Here is a 25,391-nt window from a genome sequence, read left to right as displayed (position 1 = left end):
GTGGTTTTTTCAAGCTGCTATATTTAACAGGCTTTTTTAGAAATTAAAATTTGCTTGCCTGAAGTAATCCTTCAGATTTTATTTTCGCGCATGAGATATGATACAAGTAGAACTCCTTGTAACCTAATGCATCTGGAGCAACTTTTGGAATGTGCCTACTTGTGGCAGATGTGTTGTACACTGATCACAGTGGATGAAATGTAAAAATAAAATCTGATGATCCTGGTGTTGGCAGCTTTTGGTAGAAAAGTCCTGTGCCTAGCCTGCCAGCTGAAACTAGGTTGTTAGAAGTTGACATTAGCAGCCTGATAGTAGCTGGTCACGTGTGACTTTTCCTTAGAGTGTGCTTGTATTTCTTGGTTGTGTGGGTTGAGGTTCTTCACGTGTCAAATTCAGGAAGAGCTCTGTAAGCACCCTGTGCTAGGCTGGTTAAGCCTTGTTCTTCTGAAGTCAGTACAGTTTCACTTCATCTCCAGCAGAAGCGTACTTCTCGCTTTCAAAAATGCACAGTGAGACTCAGGAGTACTTATCTTACGAAATTCGAGGAGATAATTTTAATTACCTTCTAATAATTAAATTACTGAATTCAGAGAACTAAATCAGCAAAACCATCTACAATATAATTGGATTTGTTATATGTACTCTAAAATCAGTCAGGATTTTATGATTAAATAGGAAGTAGCGTGCTAAAAAGCAGCAGCAATAGCAGTATCTCCCACATCATTAGTATACATGCTATAAATAAGAGCAGGATAATAGGATAAATAAGATAAAATGCCCTTTTAACGGATTTGTGAGATTTTATAATAGCCAGAGTGCAAGGTGTTCCTCAGATACCTTGTTTGTATTCGTGATGCTGTTCCTGGATTATCCAAAGACCAAAATATTGATCTTAGCAGTGAAGAGTACTTGTACCTTGCTCGATGTCTTCAAGTTTGAATACCTGTGGGAAAATGCTTGCGAAACTAACCATAAAACTGGAGTTTAGGGTTAACCGTAAAATCAGTTAAAGACCCAGACTCAGTAAGCAGCCAGCATGAAAAGAGTGTGGGGAGGAAATTAGCTCTCAGCAATATTCACTGATCATATCTCCCTGGAAAACAAGAACAAAGGCTCCAGTAAAAGTTTGGGCTGGTATGTTTTTAGGGCGCTCTGAGCTTATCATTAGCCAAGAGCAAGAGACTCCACTCCACAAGAGAACACCATTATGTTCCAGTAGTGCAGAATCAGTCAGTGCTATGAATGAAACGGGGTGTCTGAGACGGAGCACAGCATCATAGTTTGGAAATAACTTCTTCTTTCTCATGCATGTCTTGTGTGTAGCTGACTCCTCGGTTCTCTTCTTTTTTGCAGCTGAAACAAGACAATTATATTAAATATTTGTAGTTACAATGAAGGACAAGTACCAGTAGTTATTTTAAAAGCTCCACTATTCAAGCATGGAATTGTTTTTCTCTGAACTGGTGCAAATGCCAGAGTAGCTTATTGCTGCATGTGTTTCAGAAGAATACATTCTGTGTGGCAAAGTCAATGCCAATCACAAAGGAGTATGAGCAGGCTGTAGAAAAGTTTAATGTCAGTCTTTTTTTCCAGAATTCTACTTTAGTGTCAGTCTGGCTAAATGGCCTCTTGCCAATGCAGATGGTTTCCCCTTAGATAATGTGACCTTTGAGAGGGATTGTCTCTAAAATTTATTCCCTCTTGTTTCACTTCTTGTTGTTCCAGGGCAAAAAAAAAAAGTGGAAGGATTCAAAGAGCACTTGGGAGCAGCAAAAAGAACTAGCAGGAAGAACACAAAAAAGAAGAAATGGCGATTGGAGAGGCAGAAAAACTGTGCAAGTTTGTTGTCTAACCCATGTATGTGTCCTGTTTAGTTTGGAAAGGGAGTCTCATTTTGTAACTGTTTGTGGGAATAGCTAAACTGTCATGTGTTTTTGCCTTCTCCCTGCTACTCACATTTCTTCCCTATTTCTTGTCCTTGTATCTTTGAAGAGTTTGTATAAGCATAGCTACAGTAGTTAACTGTGGCACTGTTAGTATGATGAACTGTGGTGCCATTTTTCACAAAAATAAAGCATTCCTCCAGGGGTGAAATGAATCTTGCAGCAAATAGATCCCTGTTAGCCACATAAACATATTTTGCTGGCAGTGAAACAGAACTACTTTGAAGTGTATGATACTGGAGAAATAGCATCTACTGTGACTAAAAATCCTGAAGGAAGAGTTCATTTATCCTAAAGATCAAATGTTGCTACTGTAAAAATTATTCTGGTTTTCAGACACACAAGCACTTCTTTGTATTAGGAGAAAAAAATTGGTTTGACTTGCTTTCCTGTGATGTGACAGCAGGACATCTTACCTTGTCCTTCTGCATAGGCAACAGGCTACTACAAGAAAGATGAGAACTCCCACAATGCAGGCTATCACAACAGAAACAAGAACACCTAGAAGAAGAGGGAAAGCATACAAAACAGTTGGATTCATTTACTTGAGAGGAGAGAGCTGATCTCTAGTCTGTCATAATGCTTTCTTCCCACATCTGCAACTTTCCTGCCATATACTTGTATCACTTTTGCAGTCCTGGAATGGGTAACTTCGCAGAGATGTATGCCAGAAAGTCCCAATCCCACAACTGAAGCCATAGTTAGGATGTCAAATCAGACACCTGCTGGAGTCACAAAACCAATATGCAGCCAAAGGCATAGCAGATCTCTTTGTGTTCACTGGCACAGGCTGCCCAGGGAAGCTGTGGGTGCTCCATCCTGAAGGCATTCAAGGCCGGGCTGAAAGGAGCTGTGGGCAGCCTGATCCAATGAGTGGCAAGCAGCCCACAGAAGGGAGTTGGAACTCAATAATCTTTAAGGTCCCTTCCAATCCAAATCACGATGTGATTCTGTGATTCGTTGCTGTAACATTTTAGAGAGCATAAGCAAAAGTGAAGAGCTAAACCCAGGCAACCAAGGATGTTAGATTTGATGCCTGTTGTTTTTTTGTGGCAGGACACCATTGAATGTGGGCAGCTGAAGAGTGATGTGCTTTGTCATTGAAAACATTGAATAAAGGCACCTAAAAAGGTAAGAATGAATTCTGGATTACAGTATGAACAACCGACTGATCTCATGTTTGCCTTGAGATGTTAAACGTTGTCGCTATAATGTCACTTTTGATAAAGACCTTCATATATAATTTTTTATAGTAAAAGCATTATTGTTATTTTGGCCTACCCTAAGGTCGTGAAGGTGAGTACTCTTCACTACATTTTCATATTTCATTCACACACTATTTTTTATGTTTTATCAAATGACCAGTTGTCTCTAAGTAAAGACAAGTTTTGCTACAGGGAAGGTGCATCACATGGGCAGCAAAACATAGCACCAAATAGAAGATTACAGAACAAAAGCTTGTGGTTTAAAGAGGTTGGGGAAAATTCAAGTTCATATTTTGGATTCCTGTTTGATGAGGACATCTTGGGAAATTCAGATGGAAAACTTTTTAGCAACACTAGACACCAGTTCCTGTTTAATTTGTGAGCAGTGAAAGGTTTGAAACTCTAGAGGATCCTTCCAACCCCTGTGATTCTGTGAATGCTGTAATAAATTTCAGCTGTGTGTACATGAAGCTGATTTTATTAGAATAGGTTGCTAACAGGCAAAATACATTATAAGCATGTTTGAGTTTTAGTGAGTGATCCTTTACGATTTGAGACATTTTGAACTTCAGTGCTTGTTCATGGTGAGCATGAGTTTAGATTTTAGTTATTGGCATCCGAACTCAGATGATCTAATACTTCAGTTATTTGAATTTGGGACACAAAACACGGCTCAATGGCCCCATCGTGTGGTGTCTGCCTTCGGATGAAGCCCTCAGTCTTGGCATTGCAAAGGCAGAAGTGTTGCTCTGGAGAAGTGCTTTTCGGTTGAGGCCTGGAGTGTGCACAACAGAATTTCTTTCACAGATTTCTGTAGCTGTCTGTCCCAAGCCGTGATTCAGTGAATGGCCTGTCCTTCCCTTCTCAACAAGCACTCTCTGTTCCTGCCTGTGTTACATCTGGCAGCATCAGGCTGGCAGCCAGCAACCAGGTGCACTTCAGCTGTGCTTTGGGGGAAAGGTTTTTCTTCTTTCTTTTTTTTTTTTTTTCTGAGGTGAGGGACTGCACCTGTGAGGGAGCTTTTGTGGCTGGAGGAGGTGGAATGTGAGATTACAGGGATGATGAATGCCTTTCTTGCAGTGGATAGAATACTTTTGCTGTGGTTCACTGGTAGCCAATGAGCCTTTGTAATTAAGTGTACTTAGACTGAATGGGGTTTCTATTAAAGTAGTGCTGAGCAACGCCTTCTGTAGCCATAGAGACCAGTTCTTGGGTGAGAACAGCAGAATGGGCAATAACCCATACAACTCAGCCCTAGTAAGCTATGCCAACTTTAAGGAAAAACTGAAAATGCTTTTATAGCAGGTGTCACCTCTGCCTGGGAAGCAAACAACGTAGCTTAGTAGAGGAAGAGACAAATGTTTTCAGCTTTGGCACTGGTTCACAGCAGCAATTTTGAAAATGTCACATCTGCATCAGATTTGATCCTATAGATAGACATCATAATGCTTACCCCATTTCTGTGAAGTGTTTACATCCTTAGGTTAAAACCATGCTGTCTGATTTTCAGTTGTTGAGATCATGGATTGTAACTCATTACTTTTTACTTTATGAATTGAGTGTGATTTACAGAGAGTAGACAGGTGCAGAAAAGTCAGCTTAAGACCCAGATGGAAAACAGCATTTCTCAGCTCTGACTGTTCTGAATCACGGGTGCATAGATGCCATTAGCAAACCAGCAACAAATGCTTGCTTACTTTCATGAATTGAAAGGAGAGAAAAGGTGGAAGTTGGATCACCTAAGGTTCTGTTTCTGAAGCATGTGGCAGTTGCTCATTCCAGAACTTCTGCTATTTCAGTGTTTTTGCTTGGACATGTCTTTAGCAAATTGTGCATGGATTTAACTTAAGTTCCTTATTGTCCAAGTTTACTTGGTTTCCCTCTTTCCTCAAACTTTAATTCCCAAAGTTCTAGCAGTTTTGGGACATTCTGTCATAGAGAAGTGCAAAAAAGCAGAAGCCAGTTATTTTTGAGATTTCTATCGTGTTTGTTTGCATCATATACTGCAATTTGCTCTACTTTGTGTACCAGAGAGATAACTGTGCTACAAGTAGGCCTTCCCAGTGCTGGTTAGCTGCAAGGCATGCTTCATACCCTCTATGTGACAATAGAAGTGATGTCATGGGATTCACTTTACTCTCAATTTCGAATTGTGTAGTGGTTTGCATAGAATGCAATCGGTGTGGGCAGCTTTACAGCTGCTTAAGAGTGCTTGTTTGCAGGACAACACAGCAATTGGAGCAATGCATTTTGTGTAAAAAAGATACTCAGATGCCTTACTGTGGGGCACAGCTAAACTTTTCACCACAGATGCAGGCTTCTGTGCAAAAAAAAACCAAACCCATATATATATATATATAATATTGTTGTTGTGTAACGCTGTATATTTAAGCTTTTAAATCAGTTCTTTCATAAAATGACTGATTTTTTTCACACTGGATCATACAGTATACAGTGTTACGAGTTATTTTTACTTGCCAGGTTTGAGTTTCTCGTGAGGACCTTTTCCAGTTCTCTGTAACTACCCCAGAACGGTCTCCCTGAAATGTGAAGCTGTGATTCCCTCTAAAGTTGTTGTCTGCATAAAAGTAGGCCTGATATCACTGAGAACCAGAGGTGTGACTGAGGAGAGAAGGCCAGCTCAAACAGTTAAGCTGACTAAAAGCATTCAGCTGCAGAGAGCTATTTAGTGTTTGGAGTGACAGCAAATAACTCTGCTAAGCATGCCGAGCCCGAACAGTCGTCCTCCCTTCATCTCCTTCCCTTTGATCGGGGTCAGAAGGGTTGCTTGGTAGGGCTTGTCTGATAGCTGCTGTGAAACAGAACTTTGTATGCACTCTTTGAATGCATTGACTCTCACATAGTTGCCCATGCAGAAGGAGGAAAAAAAAAAAGAAAAAAAGTTAACTGCAGGAGAGTGGAACTCTGATATTTTTGTGCTGGTACAGTGCAACAGGACTGCCACACCGACATTCCATGTTTACACAAGCCACTGTGCACTATTTCTATGCATAGAAGCATTAGTACAGCTTACCTTCACGGAAGGAGATAAAAACAAGTCTTTCACGAAACTCCTGAACGTTTCGGAAGTTATTGACCATTTCCAGGGGTTCTGGGTCATCACTCTCTGTGTAGTACATGGCTGTTTCCAGTGCCAGCAGCTACAAAGGAAAGCACGCTGTTCAGATCCCAGAAACAGAAAAGATGCTGTTGTATCACAGGCAGTGTCTGCTGGAAATTATAGAGGTAGTCAGAAAGAAAAGGATACATGAAATAATACTTGGAGTCTTACATGGCCTGTGAGCCCAAATAGAGAATAATGTGTGAACAGTGGTGACATCCCTGGAACCCCTACCTGTGTGTGTTTTACATCCTGAAAAAATAAACGCTGCCTAGTAATTAGCTGATAGGAAAAATGAATGGGAGGAAACACGGTGGTCCTTTGCAGCACAGTCTAAATCCTAAGCAGTACTATTTCATGAAGGAGCTCACGAAGGAGCTCGTGCTTTGGTAAAACAATCTGGTGCAGTGGATGAAGTTAAGAACAGACTCTCATCACAGTGAGCACATGGTAGTTAAATCTCATATTAAAGGTGATAATAACACTTTTAATAACATTTTTTCCTCGTGCTTATAATTAGGTGAATTGGAAGATGGTGATTAGGAGTTTATGTAATTTGTCAGTGTCCACTTGAAAACAAAAAAGGCTAATTAGATGAGCACAAAAACCTTAAGTTGGTGAAAAGTCTGGGGATTCAGGCTTGACAAATAACACATCACAAGTTTTTTAGAAACGTAACATCTACCCAGTCTATAACTAAGTTAGGATCAGAGCACTGAAGACCTTAGAGTTTAGGGTTCAGACATGAAGCCTTGACAAAAATGATCCAGTAGTGATTCACGGGAAGACTCAAAGCAGGGAGCAAGCACACGGTAAAAATAAATGAATTTCACTTTGCTGTGATTTTTTCAAGCTGTTACTATACAAATTGCTATTCGACTGGCTGTCCTTTATATTGGTCAACTGAAAATGAGTTAACTCCGTAGTGAATAGGATATTGATATAAGTCACTTCTGTGACGTGTGCCCCACCTGAATGATTTTAGCAGTAGTCCCTTTCCAGTTCAATAAGCAGGTAAGACAAATCCAGGAAATTAGAATGTCCATTTACTATTCCTTAGCAAACATCCATCAGGAAAATACGTGCTGTATTTAAACTTGCCTGCTCTTGTGAAATGGTAACGGGGTGCCGGAAGACTGTCCAGAGAACGCTTGGGTAGCAAGGAGGAGTTGTCAGGGATCCTTCATAGCGATAATACTCATCTGGTCTGTCAGGAAGCAGTTCCTGAACGTTGAAACCAGGGACGTGGACCATCTGATCTAAAACAGAGGATTTGTGTTCAGTGCCGCATCGTTACTGTGCGGGTGGTATACCAGTGAAGTGATTCTGCTTTTCAGTGAGCAGGATGCTTCCAGTTAGATCACTAGGAAAAGAAAAATACTTTTTACCGGAGATGATCCCAGTTTTACGCAGGAAGTGCAGACTTTTGGGTTTCCTATATACACATCTTAGATACCAAATCAGAATTTTGTAAAGCGACCCGTAGCCGTATTAACCGAACAACAGCAGTGCAGGAAGTAAGGCCCACATAGCGCACTGGGTGTGTGTACCATGCTAGCCATGCACTCTCCAGAGTAATGCATTGAATATTTAAGTCTTTCAGCTTATGCCTTCTTTGCCTGGGAGTTCAGGACTGTTTCTGCAGCTGGTTCAGCCTCTCACATACCTGTCTGATGCCTCACTCCAGCACAGCCACTCACCCTTATATTTCACATTCCGGAAGTGCCTGAAGATCTTTTCGTATGATGGGTTGAAGGGTCCAATCTGTAATGAGCAGACTGTTAATAACTGTGCAGCTCCTTGTGAATCTTTGCTTCTGCACGCAGCAGCCGGCAGTATTTGATAAACTCAGTCCTAAGGAAAGTGTGTACACTGTCCAGATTTAAATTAAATAGAATTACTCTTTCTAACTGAAATATTAGGTACCATTCCCAATAAGGCTCTTAGGCTCTCTGTGGCTATTAAAGGTGCTTTGTTGTACTCCTGTCTTAACGACTGCAGCGTAGACCTCTTGCACGCACTTGAAAGGCCCAGTTGCTTTGCCTGTTCAGCCTGCAGCACAAAGGAGGAGTAGCCGTTTCCTCTGAGAACCTCGATGGACAGAAGTTCTCAACTGACAGGCTGCTCAGCTCATCTGCTGCTTTCTAGTCCAAGCCACATCTTTCTACCCACAAATGTTTCTCAGTGTACTGCTCCTCATAGACCACGAAGATGAAGAATGACACTGTTGGGTAATGCAGGGCCACTGGCAGGGCCAGTAACTCAACTAGCAAGCAAGACCATATGCTTCAACTGCTACCAACAGCTTTTTGGTTTAATAATCAGTGTCTGTCTTTGGTGCTTAGCAACCCAGACGCAGTAAACTGGTGTCCTTAGCTGAACTGTAAAAGCCACCAGCTGCTTGAAAGGTTTTCAAAGACCTAATCACCAGACCTAACAACATTCCTTTATTTGATTTTAAACACCATTACATAGAAAAAAAAACAGAATCCCCAGCATAATATACAGTACTCTGAAGCTTTTCACAGTTGCAGCTTCCAAATGAACTGAAATGTAACACAAAATTATTGTCAGATTCTTAGAACCGCTAGGCAGTGAGCTTGGATAACAGCCATTCGAATTGGAGCTTTGTCTGTGAACTGGGGCATTGTCACTTCTTCAGTGAAGTGTAAAAGCATTTTCAGACTTTGAGTGAGGTACGTTTTATGTTGCAGAAAATCCCTGTAATTAAAAATTGTCTTGATAATTAAGCTTATTCTCTTATGTCTTTTAATTATCAAGAAAATATAGAATTATATATGTACAAGCTTGTTAGAATTGTTTCTTAACATCATTATTACCTTTAATTGCCTATATGTGGGGCCTCAGAGGGGAATATAGGAAACCTGCCCTGTCATCTTAAAAAAGGCACTGAATTTACTTGTTTATAACTTTGTATTGCTGCTGTAGTCTGTGATTCAAAGAATCTCAGAATCTTGCATCCTGAAAATGATGGTCGCATCCTAATTACGTTAAGCTGCCAAAGGAAGAGTTGTGTCTGTTTCTGCTGGGCTAACACTGCTTCATCCTACGGCAGGCAGTTCTGAGTAAGCAGGTTTGAAATCCACAACTGTCTGTTGTTTGATAAGCTATGCCAATAGTTAGTTTGTAAATGAATGCAAAGCTTGATTTAAAACATGAGGAAATACTCAGAACTCCTCTTTTCTTAACATTAGTACCCATTTATATGTGTGCTGATGGAATCTGGCCCTTTTTTAGTGAAACAGAAAAAGGGGAACACTTATTCAGCTGCAGTATTGTGAAATAACCTAAGTGTTACTTTAAAGCTCTCTAATGACTTAATCACTGAAAGCATGTTTAAAAAAAAAAAAAAAAACAACAAAAAAGCCCCCCAGCCTCCCCAGCCGCGTGTCCTACCTCAAGAAGAATAGCCAACACTGCCAGTCCATCTGCTTTGTCCATTGCTGCTGTTATATCTGGATATTTCTCAGAGTTATAATGTACGATATGCATCTGCAGAGAAGGAGATAGTTTTCATGATAATGCCGTGTACAACGTTTTTATTTTGCAACTGAAAAAGATGAATGCAGTCATCTCAGGCTGACAACAGTAGAAAAGCATTCTTCAGTGGTTTCTGGGCATAATTGTAAGATCCTTTCTGGAGAAAAGCAAAAGGTTTGAAATAAACATTCCCTGCCCCTCTCTGGCTGTTATCCCTCCTGTCCATGTGACTGGGGAGCAAAAAGGCTGATTGTTTCATCTTCAAGGCACCTTGTTACTACAGTACTAGCATTGGTAAAATTTTCTGAAAAAACAGTATTTCTTTTGATTGTTTTGCAGTAAATATCCAGTTGGTACTGCTTTCCAAAATCTGTTCCCAAATCCATAATTTAGGATTAGGAAAGATAATCAGTAGTTTTTCAATTGAACAAAAAGAGTGAGTAAAGATAGAAGAAGAGCATTTCAAAACGTTGTTTGAACCCAGCCAAGCAGTGTTGTGCAGCTAAAGGATTACAGAGAAATCAAGCAGTCTGCTTGAAATTACTTAAGAGACCCAGTGCCAGCCTTGAGTTTCGAACGGAGCTCCTTGACTTGCAGCATGTTCATGATAGCACATTGGAGCCCACCCTATTCGTGGCACACAAAGTTTTTTTTTAATTATACACCCAGATCATAAATACTTGGATTAGAACCTTGCAGCCTTTTCAGTCATACACCAAAGGTAAAGATCCCGTCTGAGACAGTGCCGGGCCTCCTGTATTTCTTTTGCTGATTTGAGTGTGTCTTACCTCTGCTGCAAAGTGCTTCCCGCTGACTGTGTGCTCTGAGCCTTCTGACTTGTTTCTGTTTCCCCAGTGCAGGTGAAGTTGAGATGCAGTGTATTCAAAAGGGAGGTTTCTGATGTGCATGGTGGGTGACAGATGCATTTTCACTGTAAGCAGACCAAAGGCAGATGGGGGCAAATGATACCACAGCTTTTAAGGGGGAGGCGAATAAAACTACGATATCTAAACATATTATGCAGGGAATGAACAAAGCAGAATAGCTATGTTCTTAACTTGGAATCCATCTCAGTCTGTAGGTAGGAGCTAAACACTTAAGTTGTCATTAACCCTTTCTAGGCAATTCAGAAGAATTTAGAATATTCCCTTTTTTCTGTTTTCTTGAACTAAATGAATTGAATGTGGAAATTTTTGCTAATGGAAATCTCTGTCCTCTTTGAAGAATGCAAAATTATTTCATCTTTGTTAAAGAGGAAGTTATCAAAGTACTGAAGCAAAACTTAGGCTCCTGTGCTTTCTTTAATTCCCCTTATAATGGTTAAAGTGTCATAATAAATTAATATTTCTTTGTATTTTTGAACTCTTGTTATACTGAACTCCTCTGTCTGTTAAACCTCTCACAGGAGCATATGTCAACACCAAGCAAAGTACTGATCTCTCTCTCCCTCCCCCTTCCTCAGTCAAACCCAGAGTATTGCTGTCAAGCAGCAAGGTAACTGTGGACCTAAAACATTAGTATTTCCTCTTTCAACGTGGTGGAATGAGCTTTTTTGTATACTTGCTAATGCTGCCCGGCGTGGAAGACAGACTAGCTTATATTTTGTGTATAAATCACAGTAGAAAGGCAATTGAGATGTTCTCTATTGTCATTGTTTACTAAGGAATTTGGTACTTCATTAAGCAATGATTTGTATAAAGAAAAGATGTGCTGCTTTGCAATTTATCTTTACTGGTTTCCAATGTGAATATAATTATTTGTTTCTGACACGTCCCAGATTTGCAGGGAAAACAAAGCTCAAAACCTCGTGAAGGAGCAGCTGCAACCCTTTTTCTGTTAGCTAAAAAGCATTTCTTGAGGTCTTCTGTTCTCAGTCTAGCTGAACTAGGTAATTGCATCTGGATTAGCTGGCAGTGAAGCGCCTTAGCTGTGTGTAGGAACGACTGATATGGCAGTCTCAAGTACCCTATTTCTTCTCTAGCCATAAGAGAAGATAACAGCAGATGCTGTAATGATCACTGTAACAAAGAGCTTATTTTTCATTGCACCAACTAAGAAATTGGTCGTTACCTGAAGAATGGGTTTATGATGCTGTGCAGAGCAGGTTTACCTCACTGAAAGCATGAGGAAAAAATGAGAAGTATGCGTTGCAAGCACATTTTAACAGAGCATGCCAGAGAAGAGCAGAGGCTGCTTTATAACTCAGGTTCTTTTGATGCTTAGAGGATACAAGGAGAGCCTTATACGTGTTCTTATTTACATGTCCTTAGGTGTCTCACGAAGGGGAAAAAATGATGGGGCTAACTTAACTGTTGTTGTACGTAGCGTTGATATGGTAGATACTGCAGATCTTTAAGGGGCTGCATCCTCTCTGCTTTTTACTTCAAGTACTGATGCTTTTAATACTGCCAGGCAGGGCATGTTTGTAAGCTGTTTCTAATTATTTTTCTGTTCTTTTATCTATTTGTCTTATCCTACACTAAAGGAGGTTTCTACCTCAAGTCAAAGGAACAGAATAGTGCTCCTTTTCTTTTCTCCATGTAATTCAATGGAGCTGCTTTGATTAGAATATCAGAGATAAATTGCACCCATATTTTATCAGTTTCTCTCTTTCTAGTAGAATCACCAAGTCTGTTTCAGGGCACTTCAGGCAAAGTAGGAAGAAAAGCTTTCAAAGGCACAGAAATTATTTTTGATATGCCTTGAGTTTATTGAAGAAAACCACAGTTTTTCAATTCTGCTTGCAGCAAATCCATTTGTACTTCATACATACCCAAATTTCCCTAACGTGTTCTCTAGATATGTGTATGCTGATGAGAAGGCATCATAGCTTAACTTCAAATGACAATCAAAGTAATTCACCCATAAAATACAAGATTATAAATTCCAGCAACTTTCCTACATAATTGTTTCCTGTCATTGAGCTCCCTTACCTGAATGCCCATTATTAGTCAGTGTAAACTGGTCAGTGGAAGACACATTATAGCCTATGAATTCTAAAGGTGAGAGATTAGAATCATATTGGAGAATATCTTTGTGAAAATCTATTGGTGATTGAGATACTCCTCCACAAAATGGATATTTCTTTGGCCAGGTTTTCTCTCCGTCAGGACCTGTGTAAATTGACAAAGAGACACATTTGTCAGCCTTAGCTACCCAGTTAACACATGCTTTTCCCTCCCCCAGACTGATTCAGCTATCATTCAGAACTTGGAAAAGGAGCCTTTGCTGAATTTTGAAGACTTATTTTAACTTTTCTCAATTCCTGTTTCCAGTATGCCGCTTGATAGAAAAGGGCCTCATTGCTGTAGTAAGGTGTGTTTGCTGGCAAAGAAGTGCCAGCAAAAATTTCACATAAGGACACTTCACCCTCCCTTGCTTTTGGACAACCCCGACTGCCAGTTTATCTAACCCTGTTGGGAGTAGCTCAGTGGATTAGGACTATGGTAACGCCGTCACAGCCAGCTGCAGTGCCTCTGACCCTCTAGTGGTGGTATTGTCTCTCCTTGAATTCTTCGTATACACAACGAGTGAAACTGTATCTATGACAGCATTGTTTACTGACGTGAATGACTTTTCCCTATAAAAGTTACCGGTGTGTGTGTGTTAACGTGGCTATTCCTGCATTCTGAAGAGAATTTCTGACAGAAGTAACTTCATGTTGACCGAGGAAAGCTTCCATATTTTCCAGCAAAGAGAAAGCCAGACCCTTATATAAACTCTTCCTTATACAAACCATTGGGCTCCATCTAGTAATACTACATAGGTCTCAGTAAAAAGCAAATTTGCAGAAATGAAAAGTGTTACGGTAATTTGACCTGTAATAACTTGTTCAAACTCTCGCAAAACTTTTTTCATCGCAACCTCTTGCCCTAGGCAGTCTCTACAAAGAATAGATAACATCAAGACATTTTTGGTTGATTTAATTACATATTAATAGCAAGCAGCTGTTCACAAGCTGTAAGCTGGGACTGTTTGGGTTTAAATTCCAGAAGAGGTGCTCGTAACTTTTGTTTCTCTCTAATATTTGAAGATTTGTTGATTCTTTCTAAAGCAGGAAGATCGTTTGGGGTCACACAGACTGATCTGTTAACACGGCCATTGGACCTCCTTGGATTAATTACTACTTTAATAAGGCCATATTTTTCAGGAAAAAAAAGTCTTTCTTTAAATGTTGCAGATAAAAGATACTTCATTCTTGCCCAATGGATAATTGCTCTCTCTGGCAGCTTGCTTGTCACAGTGAATTTGTCTAGATTTGACTTCTGTTAGCAGCTGCTTTAAGTCTTTTGCTTGGAAATTGAAGAGCCTGCTGCGAGCATGTCTGTGTTCATCTGGAAGTACTTAGAGAGGACGTAGTTTCTTGCTTCTTTTAAACTAAATAGATTTAGTTCCTTGAGTTTTTTTCTTTTCCAAACCTAAAATAGTGTTTGTGTCTTTTTTGTCATCTCACCAAGATGTTAGAGCAGATGGTCCTTGAAGGATGACAGTGCTTATGGGATCTGCGCATTGGCTGACCAACAGAAGAAGAAAATGGGTCTATGAGGCGCCTGTGTTACCAAGAGACTTTTGCTGTGATGAACAGTTAATATTCACGTTGCTTGAGGTTCTCACAGAAGAGCCAAGTTCTCTTAATCTGTAGTCAATTAAGTAGTAAAATGCATTGGGTCAGTAGCACAGGGAATGTCTGTGGTATTTTGCAATCACGCAGAGCGCTCTGCCCCTGTTTTCAGCCAGCTGGAAGCTGTACAGCTGCAGTTAGCCCAGGGCTGAGTCAGTAGTGAAGGCTGAGAGTCTAGGCTACGTGCCACAGCAACATGACCACATGGTTTCCATTTTGCTCAGCGCACAGGCAGAGCTCAGTCATGCCATTCTACATACACGTGGCCAGTATGTGTAGATCTTTTCGCGTGTGTGTCCAGAGGTTGTGAGGTAGAGGAATTGCTAAGGGCTGTAGCTATCCCTGCTACTCCATTAACAGGCTATATGAGAAAATTTGGCATGTTCTAGTGGATTTGCTACAGCTGCCATTTCCTAAGGGAAGAGGAGGTATCTTAGCACAGGCTCTTAGCACCTCACTGGACTGAAGTTAGAATATTTAGCAGAATCCAAAGAATTGAAGCACAATCTCCAGTTCTGTCGATTGACACCTGAATTTCTCCTCCACCCTTAACCTTGTACCTTGACCCTCAATCTTGAGATAAGCTTGCACTGACTACAGTGGCCTGGCTTCCTTTCTTTTCCTACTGACTTCATTGTACTGGGAGGCATTGCAAAGTTGTGCAGGGGTAAAGGTAAGTGGTGGAAGGTGAAGGCTACCGTAACGAGCCAGTGTCAGTAGGAGATTATGAAGGAGAGGCTCCTTTCTGTCTTTGACTGCAGTCTTTCCAATTGCCATTTTTCTCAGTGCAGATGAACATTCTTTTTTCCCAGAAAAGAAGCTTTCTGTGTACTTCAATTGCTATTTTGATTTTTTTTTGAAGTTGCTGTTGTCTGTTTTCTAAACAGATTTAAAAACCAGTAGTTGAAGGAAAAAATAAATACGTTAGAAACAAGACTGCAGTGTCAAAGCACTTAACTGGAACTCGCGAGGTTGAGTACTGTGAAGAACATAATCCGAAAAATATGCTGGACCAAAATACCCCAGATTGGAGAAGTAACTACTTTGAACATGCATGACCCTGGGAAGGAGGGCAGAACTTCTCCTTTGCTGGTAGTAAAAGAAGCGTTGTTTTCCTTGCTAACCAGCACAGTTAGGTTCATCTGCTTGCGGCTGGCAAGGTGAAAAACCCAAGCTTCTTTTATTCGAAGTATATTGAGGAATTTTTGCTAAATGAGAATATGAAATCTATGTGCATATCCTGATGGTTAAAGGAATACCTATGGACATGTCAGCTGACAATTTTCCTTTGCTTACACGTTGTGAGTCAGGTAATCTGGAGCACAGGCACAGCGAGCTGTTGTCAGCAGCAAGTTAAATCTTGGAGATTCCTGGGCTTGTCTTTTGGCTGCTCCAAGGGCTTAAGAAGAAGCATTTTTTGCTGAGATTCTTGGTACAGCCTGCTTCTCTGTGAGCGTGTGGTCTATAAAACACAGCCCTGAATGAGGATATTCTGGCCAGAGGATTTGTTCATTCAAAATAAAATCTCTAGTTAATTCTAGTCCCTCGTTAATTAATGCACAAATTAGTTAGTACTTACCAATATAGGACCATTTTGACCCTGTTTAAAAACAAACAAAATATTAGTGTGAATATTTGACATTGAGCTTACTCTTTAAATTAAAGAAAGAAATTGCCCCTTAAATCCGTGAAAATTTACTTTCATCAGACTTTCTAGTTCCAGATGTTGAGCAAAACGAAGACTTTTCAAAGGTTGTGGGCCCTTCTCAACCACATTATGACTAGGGTTATTCAGAGATCTTGCCCATAGGACTTGATTTTCTTGTGGTAGCTTAAATTCTGGAGCCAAGCTCTTTTATTTTTCTCTTTTTTAAAATAGCCACAGACTATATGTAGGCATCCCTGATTTCTTCTCATGAGGTAAATAAGGAGTGTAGGCAGGGTGAATTTGTCATCAAAATCCCCATGCCTAATTGAGCTGTTTGAAACACATTAGGGGATTGCCTGTTGCAGCGCTGAGAAATGAGGGACAGTCCTTTCTGCACTGATTCTCTGGGATTTGCCAGCTGAACCGTACAGGAAATAGATGGACTTGGGAAAAAAGGGATGTGATAAAGGAACCAACATAACTACAAAAATCCCAGGGGGTTGAGTGTGTGCTAAAATGATCAATATTCATCCACTGCTTAAGGAACTGAATGTGGAACAGTGCCTTTGCATGCCTTTTGAAATGTCTTATTTAAATTACTCTTGATTTTTTTTTTAACCTACTTAGAGTCATTCAGCTTGCTGTGTAATTACAGTCACTTGTCCTGGCTGACCTCAACAATTGTGGTTATCAGGCTAATGCAGAACTTTACTCACTGAAATATCTGCTTAGGAAGCAGTTCTGGGTGGTGAGTCCTGCAAACACTCAGTGTGCCTTTGTACGCATGCATGCAGGCAGATATTTATCCTTAGATGCACGAGTTTGCTCAGTACCTGATTCGTGGCTGCATTTGTTGTACTCTGCAGTGTACTCACAGACACAGCTCTTAACCAAAAACTGTTCTGTGAAATGTTTGGGATTAATTTGTGGGGATGTGCAAAACAGCTGCACTGTGCTCTTACGTACTGACACATGCTGGAAACGCTAAGCTCTGTGGTTCCAGTGTATCAGGACCAGTGAGCCTTGCTCTGTTACACTGCAGTTTTCAAAACAAGATGTGTATAATCACCCTGGCTGGAGTTCCCAGGTTCCTTCTGGAGGAGAGTATGTGCACTGCAACATGAGAAACCTGATACTGTTCTCCCTTTCTGTTTGCTGGGATTATCCCTTACTGAGGTTTCTGGGGCTGCTTGTGTCCTGTGGTCAGCACGCTCTGTAGGTACCACTTGTGTACAGATAGTTATCAACTGTCAGCATGCTTTAGAAATCCCCACATCCTCATTTGAGCAGGGTTTGAAGAAGCATTGGCTTAACTGAAATAGCTGATCTCTACACCTGCTCCTACTTCACATTAATATATGCATGAAGTATCAAAACCATAAATATATGTAGATACATTTATAATCTAGAACAGCCTTGAAACAAGAAATTTCAAAGATTTTCAGTAATTTGGGCTTTTATTCAAAATAAAAATAAATAAAAACTTAGTCTTTTACCAAATGAAATTTTTCTCAGCCTGTGAGTATCTGTGATGCTCTGTGAGTCACTACTGCTGTGCCTTTACTGATGAGCACAGTTATAGCAACTAGTATAGCTAGGGCTAAAGAACGTTCTACACTTATTTCATCTAACTTAGATCATTAACAGATGGCAGAATCTTCTTGATTTTGTCTGAATGAACATGTCAGAGCTGCGGAATTGATTTGCTGTCGTCCTCAGATTGTGAGCAAGGTTGGTGTTACCCTTACTCTGCTTGATAATGACATTAGAATGAAGCAGACTGTTACACAATCTCCCAAATTCGGGCAGAAGTCTGATTCGCACCTAGAAGGGTACTACCGACAGCTCCGTGCCTGCGAGGGCTCTCCTGCCTCTCTGCTTATCCTGCAGTGAGTGCTGATGAATAACACAGCTACATGCCTACACATGCCAGAGGAGTTTCCAAGAGCCTGTGTATCTGGGATTCATCAATATCCAGGGAATAGGTATGTTTCCAGTAACACCTCGGAGCTGGTAAAGTGGGAGAGAAAGTTGTGACCATCTGCATCTTAATTGGGTCTCTGACTTGGGAAGATATCAAAAACAGGCAGGTGCTGTAGCTCTTACCATTTGTTGGTACTGGCTGTTTCATTCCAAACTAGGAGTTCTCCAGATTTCCCTGCAGGATGTATTGTCGGACGCACCTTTTCAATACATCCTTTCACTTCCAAGCCTTCAGTGTTGTCATTCTGCAGAGCACCTAGCTCTAGATGCCTATGCTTTTTAGGTGGGAGATTCTGCCACTAGCAATTTTTTAGAGGAAATATGCCTGAAATAACAAGCTGAGCTGAAAAGTTTGAAATTCCACCCTGTGTAGCTCATGCTGAAAACCTGGCAAAATATTCATCCTGGCGGGGCTGCACAAGAAGCGGAATGCTCTGGATTACGTGCAAGCCTTCAGGTTTCTCCTTCCATGAATATTCATGCTTTCACACAATCCTATGATTCTCCCTCCTATCCTATAATCACGCTAGGTGGATTATAATAAGCTTGAATGGATGAAAATTAACTCCTAAAAAGAAAGCGAGTAGTGCTAATCTCCTGAAACAGGTCCCATGTAAATATAAGGCAATGAGGTTTATTACGTGAGAAATGGGGCACTTTGCAGGGCTTACATTCTTCTTGTTTGGTTTAAAAATAAAAAGAGCAGAGGGAAAGATATTATGCTTCCAAAGAAAGATGTTACTAACACCAAGGAAGGCCAGTCTCTGCTTCATTGTGTAAGAATGAGAAGGATCACAAATAAAGGCACACTGAGCACACGAGAAGTCTGTAACGTGAAGTAAATCAGAGGACAGATTTCTTTTTCCTTTCTAAATCAGAATACCTATTTTGAGAAATTGAAATAAGGACACCGATTCCAAACAACTGCACATTGCAACAATACACAATGTTGAGCATGCTATTTAAATATTAATTAAAAAAAAAAAATAAGAGAAGTGTTAGTTTTTTGCATACATTAGCTACCCAACGATAAGAACAACAATAAAACAGCCAAAAGACTTTACCATTCAGCGACGCTGGTACCGAGAGTTGTATCTTTAGGAAGAAAATGAGCACAGTAGTGACTATGGCTCTACTGCAGCTCTTGGCTGACATCTCAAGGAAAGGCTTGTAATATACCAACTGTTCACACGTTTCTCTGTACTCTGAGCAAACTGCCTTGTAGGTATCTGGCAAACTGCAGAATGCACACGTGCAGACCTTCTGCTAATGAGTTACTGCCCTTCTGTTTCCTTGTCTCTCTCCCTCCTTTCAGGTCTGCTTTTTATAAAGCTCCTCGGACTCATCCCAAAACAAATGATGTAATCAGACCTGCCTCTAGGTCACAGCACCCTCAGAAAGCCGATCCTGACCTTGGTTACCTCAATTTTACTGAACTTCTGAGGGGACCGACTCTAGTACTTATAAAGCAAATTAAGATGTGGAACTTAAGAAATTATGTAGCAGAGAGAGCTTATAGAACATGTCCTTTGCTTTTATGAACTAGACAACAGCAGAGTTTTTCTAGCCTATTTCAGAGTGGCTCCCTCAACTCCCATTTTTGGATCGGTGTGATTTTAGCATAAAGGGCTACTGTGAGAGCTGGAGGGAGGGGAAGCCAGTGGAGGGCAAGAGAAGTGAGGCTGTGTGGGGCACTGCTCATACTTCTGAGGGACCATGGACACTTCCCAGGAAAAAAAAGTCCGTGTTATCAGAAAGGGATTCTTTGTTTTAAGCTGAAAGCTCTTGGGACTGAGAGAGCACAAGAAACAGAGAGGAAAGAAAATTCATGAAGAAACTGCCCCAGATGCTGAGGCTATGTTCAGGACACGTGTGGAAAGGGGTAGAGGGGAACACAGGGCATAGGCAATGTCCTCTTCTGAATGTGATTGAGGAGTAACCTCTTAAACTGAATGCATCATGGATAGCTGAGGAGGGAGAGGTGGGATTGGAGAGGCTATTAGTTGTTCCAGTTAAGTATGTTATTATTTATAACTGTTATTAACTACTTACTGTGTCTTAGTAACAACCCTGTAGCACACGTTACTTTTGATTGGTCATATTCTGTTTTGAGCATCTTCGTTTTTCAAAAGTTGTTTAATTGTTTAGTATTATTAGATTTACTTATTTTTTTCTTAACATAATGCATGAGATTGATAAATGCAAAGGAAAGTTGACTGCAGCATAACTCACTTCTGTCTAGGTCCTAGGTAGGGACGTGCTGTACAGCATAATTCTGGCATATTGGTGCTGTTTATCTGTAGTCCTGTCCTACCCAGGCTGCAGAGAACAGCAGCAAATAATGAATGGCTTTTAGAAAGTATCTGCCTTTGAGTACAGTTCCTCACTCATATTTCGTAGTATTTTGTAAAACTTAATTGTAATAGCTGATTCTGCTTGATTTTGTTCAGCCAGATGTAATCTAGAGGGAGAGAGTGTGAGCTATAGTGTAACTGTTTTTAACATGTCTTTTTAATTAACTGCCATTGCCCAAAAGAGAGGAATGCATTTCATCTACCATTTTTGTATAGAGGGTCATGATGAGTCTGCTGAGGTTTCTGTAGAATAAACTGTTTTATCACAATCTTTAACACAATGGATGAGTTGCTAAGGCTGGTATCAGCGACAGCTGAAGATGACCTCCTCTACAAAATGACCCTTTTGCGTAGGAGGGTGTGAACTGAGCTATCTGCCAAAATATGCCTTCAAACTATCTCCTCCTTTCTCTTTTCTGCTCGTGTTCTTGAAAAGTCTACTGTGCTGAAGTACGCTCTGATTCTTACAATCTCCCTCAGTACTTTTTTTCATCTTCACGTTTCACACCTCTCTTGGCCCAGTTGCTGCTGTAATTTGGCTTTACATCCTCAGGAGGAATTCTGGGCAGTGCTGGTGGATCAAAAACGCTTTGCTTGCAAAATACAAGCCACCCCCCAGAGCTCCCCAAACAAACAAACACTGACACTTCTCTGAAACAGCTGACACTGTTTTCTCCAGAAACCACACAGGGCTTGCTGTTTGATTCTGTCTTTATGAAATGTTAGGTCACTAGCAGTTGGCTTTCATCTCAGTGTTGATCCGAGGTGGAGATAGGACAGGGCTGTCGCGGATTGGTGGGGCACATCAGAAGTAGTAGGTTTGGGAACTTCTAGGAATTACTTCTAGGGAAGTAATCCTGCCCCTGTACTTGGCACTGGTGACGCCTGCCTCAAGTACTGCATTCAGTTTTGGGCACCTCAATACAGAAAGGACATGGAGGTGCTGGAGCAGGTCCAAAGAAGGGCAACAAGGCTGGGGAAGGGCTTGGAGAATATGCCCTGTGAGGAGAGACTGAAGGAACTGGGGCTGTTCAGTCTGGGGAAGAGGAGGCTGAAGGGAGACCTTATTACTCTCTTCAAATACCTGAAAGGTGATTGCAGTGAGAGCGGGGCTGGTCTCTTCTCACTGGTGACAGGTGACAGGACAAGGGGAAATGGCCTCAAATTGCACCAGGGGAGGTTTAGATTGGATATCAGGAAAAACTTCTTTACAGAAAGGGTTGTCAAGCACTGGAACAGGCTCCCCAGGGAGGTGGTAGAGTCACCATCCCTGAATGTGTTTAAAATCCGTTTGGATGTGGTGCTCAGGGACATGATTTAGTGGTGGGTTGTTAGGGTAGTATGGTTAGGTTGCAGTTGGACTTGATGATCTTGAAAGTCTTTTCCAACCTGAGCAATTCTGTGATTCGGATACACATGCAGTTCAGTGTCACTCTTAGTTAAAAATGGAGCCCAGCAGCATTCCAGTGGGAGCAAAAAGGAATTTTAGTGGAAAGCCCAGAAATTCATTTTGAGTCCTGCATTTGTCTTCCAGTGACACTAGCTTGCAATACCCTCCGAAATATATTCTACCTCTCTGAATTTCTCCATGTATTACTTATTTGCTATCTGCTCTCCCCAAAATATTATGTATGGGATAAATATCTGCTGTGGCTGACTAGCCCTGTGAAGTCAAATTCAAGGATTTTTGCAGGTACTGAAGTATCTGCTAAATGTGCTGGGAACTGTCAAACTGGGCAGAGCAACACTCCAGGATTTAATGTATGAGAACATCAAGTGCTACTGTGTGGCCACTTGTACAAACTCAAATCAGTTTTCCCCAACCTTTTTTTCCGTTCAAACTGGTATTGTGATTTATTCACTTCACTGAACTTAACCTCCTAGACTGCATTAGGATGCAGACTGGCACAATTATCGATGAAATCTTTCATCACTAAGCTGCTAGATTTAATGTAGATGTGGACGTGAGCAATCGACCTGTTACAGCTCTGATGACCAGCCTGCCTCTGCAAAATACAGGGTGGCTTCTGCACAGTTCCGAATGGACAGGAGTTTACATCAGCAATGCAGCAACCAGCATTAAACAGTATCTTTGGTCACCTCATTCAGAAGGAAAAAAGCTAAGCAGGCACTGGTTTCTTCCTTGGGGCTCTGATACACTGCAGAACTAACTGACTTGTGCAAGCACTTGAACAGTCTCAGAAGATATTCCTGCAAACCAGAATGTTTGTTCATGATTGCCTTAATTAATTTTCCTCCCTGAGTGCAGCTGACAGTAAGGGTCCAGGACCTGCTATAGAAAAACTGACAATGTCGTTAAAATGGCAAGGCAGAAAAGAAACAGGGAGTGATGGGAGGGGGAAAATAGGATGAACCAAAAGCCAAGTAGAGAAAAATATCACAAGTACACGGAATAGATTCATTGCTCTGATGAACTCCTAAAATTGCTGCAAGCCAGGTTCACATCCCTTTTGCTGTCAGTTTCTCTCTCATACTCCTCTCAGAATGATCTTTCCCACTCCAGAAGGGTTCAGTCACTGCCTGCTAGAGTGCGCTCTCTTTTTTCCAGTTTCCAGGGCAGTCTGACATCTTTCCTGGATGTTAACCACTCACTTAGTTTTAATTATGTTTACTAAACATAATGGTGACTTTGATGAGGCATGAAAACATGAGCTTGTGTAGGAATAAAAATGAAGTATTGAGACTGTCTATCTCAGTAGCAGTTGATGACTTTGTGTTTCAAAGGACATAATTCATAAAGCGAAGCCTGCTGGAAAGTATTAAATCTTAGTTCAATTTACTTCTTGAATTCACCGCACAAGGCATGAAAAGTTGACAAAAACATACTTAGTTTCTTGTCATCGCGTGCACCCTTGCACTTCACAATGGGGCATTTGTACCGTTCTTTTTTTTCATCTGATTATTCTTACTTTATGCTGTATGAAAAGAATGAATTACTGGCTAACTGCAGGATTAGAATGCTCCCTTTTACATTCCTCTGCTCAGAGACCAGATGGAATAGATATACAGTTTATTTTGGACCCAAAGTGGGGATTTGAGATGACTCACTGGGCTACATTGTCTTAGGGCTGTACTAAGGGCTGGTGAAACTGGCCAAAGAGGGATTGTTCTGGTGTAAAAAAAAAAAGTTGAAAACCGGGAAATCAGGGTGAGAGGAGGGTATTACTGGATCAAGCCACATATAGCTGTGTTAGTGTAATACGTAAAAGTGTAGGCTAGTCACTTCTTCAGCTTATGGCCTGGAGTAGCACCTACTGGTGGTTTATATGATGCTGTGTTTATCACAAATTGCTTATGGTGTTTTCCATTCTCACAAGCTGTTTTCAGTGCTTAGAACCAGACTGTTACTATTGTCTTGCACTGCAACAAAAGCTAGATCATAGAATCATAGAATGGCTTGGGTTGAAAAGGACCTCAAAGATCATCGAGTTTCAACCCCCCTGCTGAGTGCAGGGTCGCCAACCACTAGACCAGGCTGCCCAGAGCCACGTCCAGCCTGGCCTTGAATGCCTCCAGGGATGGGGCATCCACAGCCTCCTTGGGCAACCTGTTCCAGTGCGTCACCACCCTCTGAGTGAAAAACTTCCTCCTAATATCTAACCTAAATCTCTCCTGTCTCAGCTTAAAACCATTCCCCCTTGTCCTATCACTATCCACCCTTGTAAAGAGTCATTTCCCCCTCCTGTTTATACGCTCCCTTCAAGTATTGGAAGGCCACAATGAGGTCTCCCCAGAGCCTTCTCTTCTCCAAACTAAACAAGCCCAGTTCCCTCAACCTTTCTTCATAGGAGAGGAGCTCCAGCCCTCTGATCATCTTGGTGGCCTCCTCTGGACTCGTTCCAAGAGCTCTGTATCTTCCTTGTACTGAGGGCTCCAGGCCTGGATGCAGTACTCCAGATGGGGCCCCACAAGAGCTGAGTAGAGGGGGACAAACACCTCCCTCTCCATCTTAGAATCATTAAGGTTGGAAAAGACCTCTAAGATCATCTAGTCCGAACATCCCCCTACCACCAGTATTGCCCACTAAACTGTGTCCCTAAGTACTACATCTACCCTTTGCTTAAGCACCTCCAGGAATGGTGACTCCACCATCCTTCTGGGCAGCCTATTCCAATACTTCACCACTCTTTCTGAGAGGAAATTCTTCCTAATATGCAACCTGAACCTGCCCTGGCACAACTTGAGGCTGTTCCCTCTCATCCTGTTGCTGTTACCGAGGAGAAGAGGCCGACCCCCACCTCGCCACAACTGCCTTTCAGGGAGTTGTAGAGAGCAATAAGGTCCCCCCTGAGCTTCCTCTTCTCCGGACTGACCAATGCCAGGTCCCTCAGCTGCACCTCATAAGATGTGTTCCAGACCATTCTCCTGCTTTGCTGCTCTTCTCTCAACACTCTTCAGGCCCTCAATGTCTTTCTTATAGTGAGGGACCCAAAACTGAACACAGCAGGAGCGAACACTGAACACTGGTGAGGGGTGGCCTAACTAATGCTGAGTACAGAGGGACACCCACCTCCCTGACCTGCTGGTTGCACCATTTCTGATACAAGCCAGGATGCCATTGGCCATCCTGGCCACCTGGGCACACTGCTGGCCCACGTTCAGAGAAAAGATGTCAGAGAAAATTTATTTTAACAAAACTCACTATCCCAGGCTTTTTCTTGCACTTACAGTGGTGTCCTGGTGTTTGCACAATTGAGAAAATAAGTTCCAGGTTTAATAGGAGGCCACTTTTCACTGCTTTGCATGTGATTCTTCACTCCATGTTATGGCCGTTTCTGCTCAGATGCAGTCACAGCTGTCACAGGAGCAATTTACCACTTGTCATGTCTACCTGTTTTTCAGTCTTCAGTAGTCTTCCACTTCAGCACAGCAAATGCTGCGCATGTTCATTTTGGTATCCACTGTGGAAACACACTGTTATATATAGCAATTGGTTGAACAGGATCTAGCAAGACAGAATAGGGCTCTTGAGTTGGCAGCAATTTGAAGTTCAG

At 41.4% G+C, this 25,391-nt stretch overlaps 1 protein-coding gene across 1 annotated transcript; it reads right to left on the bottom strand.

Annotated features, from left to right (window-relative positions):
* On the bottom strand, window positions 523-19,303 carry CA12 (carbonic anhydrase 12). The gene is made up of 10 exons (XM_021407825.1): window positions 19,087-19,303; window positions 15,971-15,991; window positions 12,704-12,883; window positions 10,559-10,701; window positions 9,687-9,782; window positions 7,970-8,033; window positions 7,371-7,528; window positions 6,183-6,309; window positions 2,360-2,444; window positions 523-1,353 (listed from the first exon to the last, which is right to left on the bottom strand). Exons 1-10 carry the CDS (start codon window positions 19,175-19,177, stop codon window positions 1,275-1,277), a joined length of 1,044 nt encoding a protein of 347 aa, XP_021263500.1. The 5' UTR covers window positions 19,178-19,303; the 3' UTR covers window positions 523-1,274.

Source organism: Numida meleagris, chromosome 9 (assembly GCF_002078875.1).
Source record: "Numida meleagris isolate 19003 breed g44 Domestic line chromosome 9, NumMel1.0, whole genome shotgun sequence".
In the NCBI taxonomy this organism is placed as follows: domain Eukaryota; kingdom Metazoa; phylum Chordata; class Aves; order Galliformes; family Numididae; genus Numida; species Numida meleagris.
This window is presented reverse-complemented; position numbering and strand designations above follow the sequence as displayed.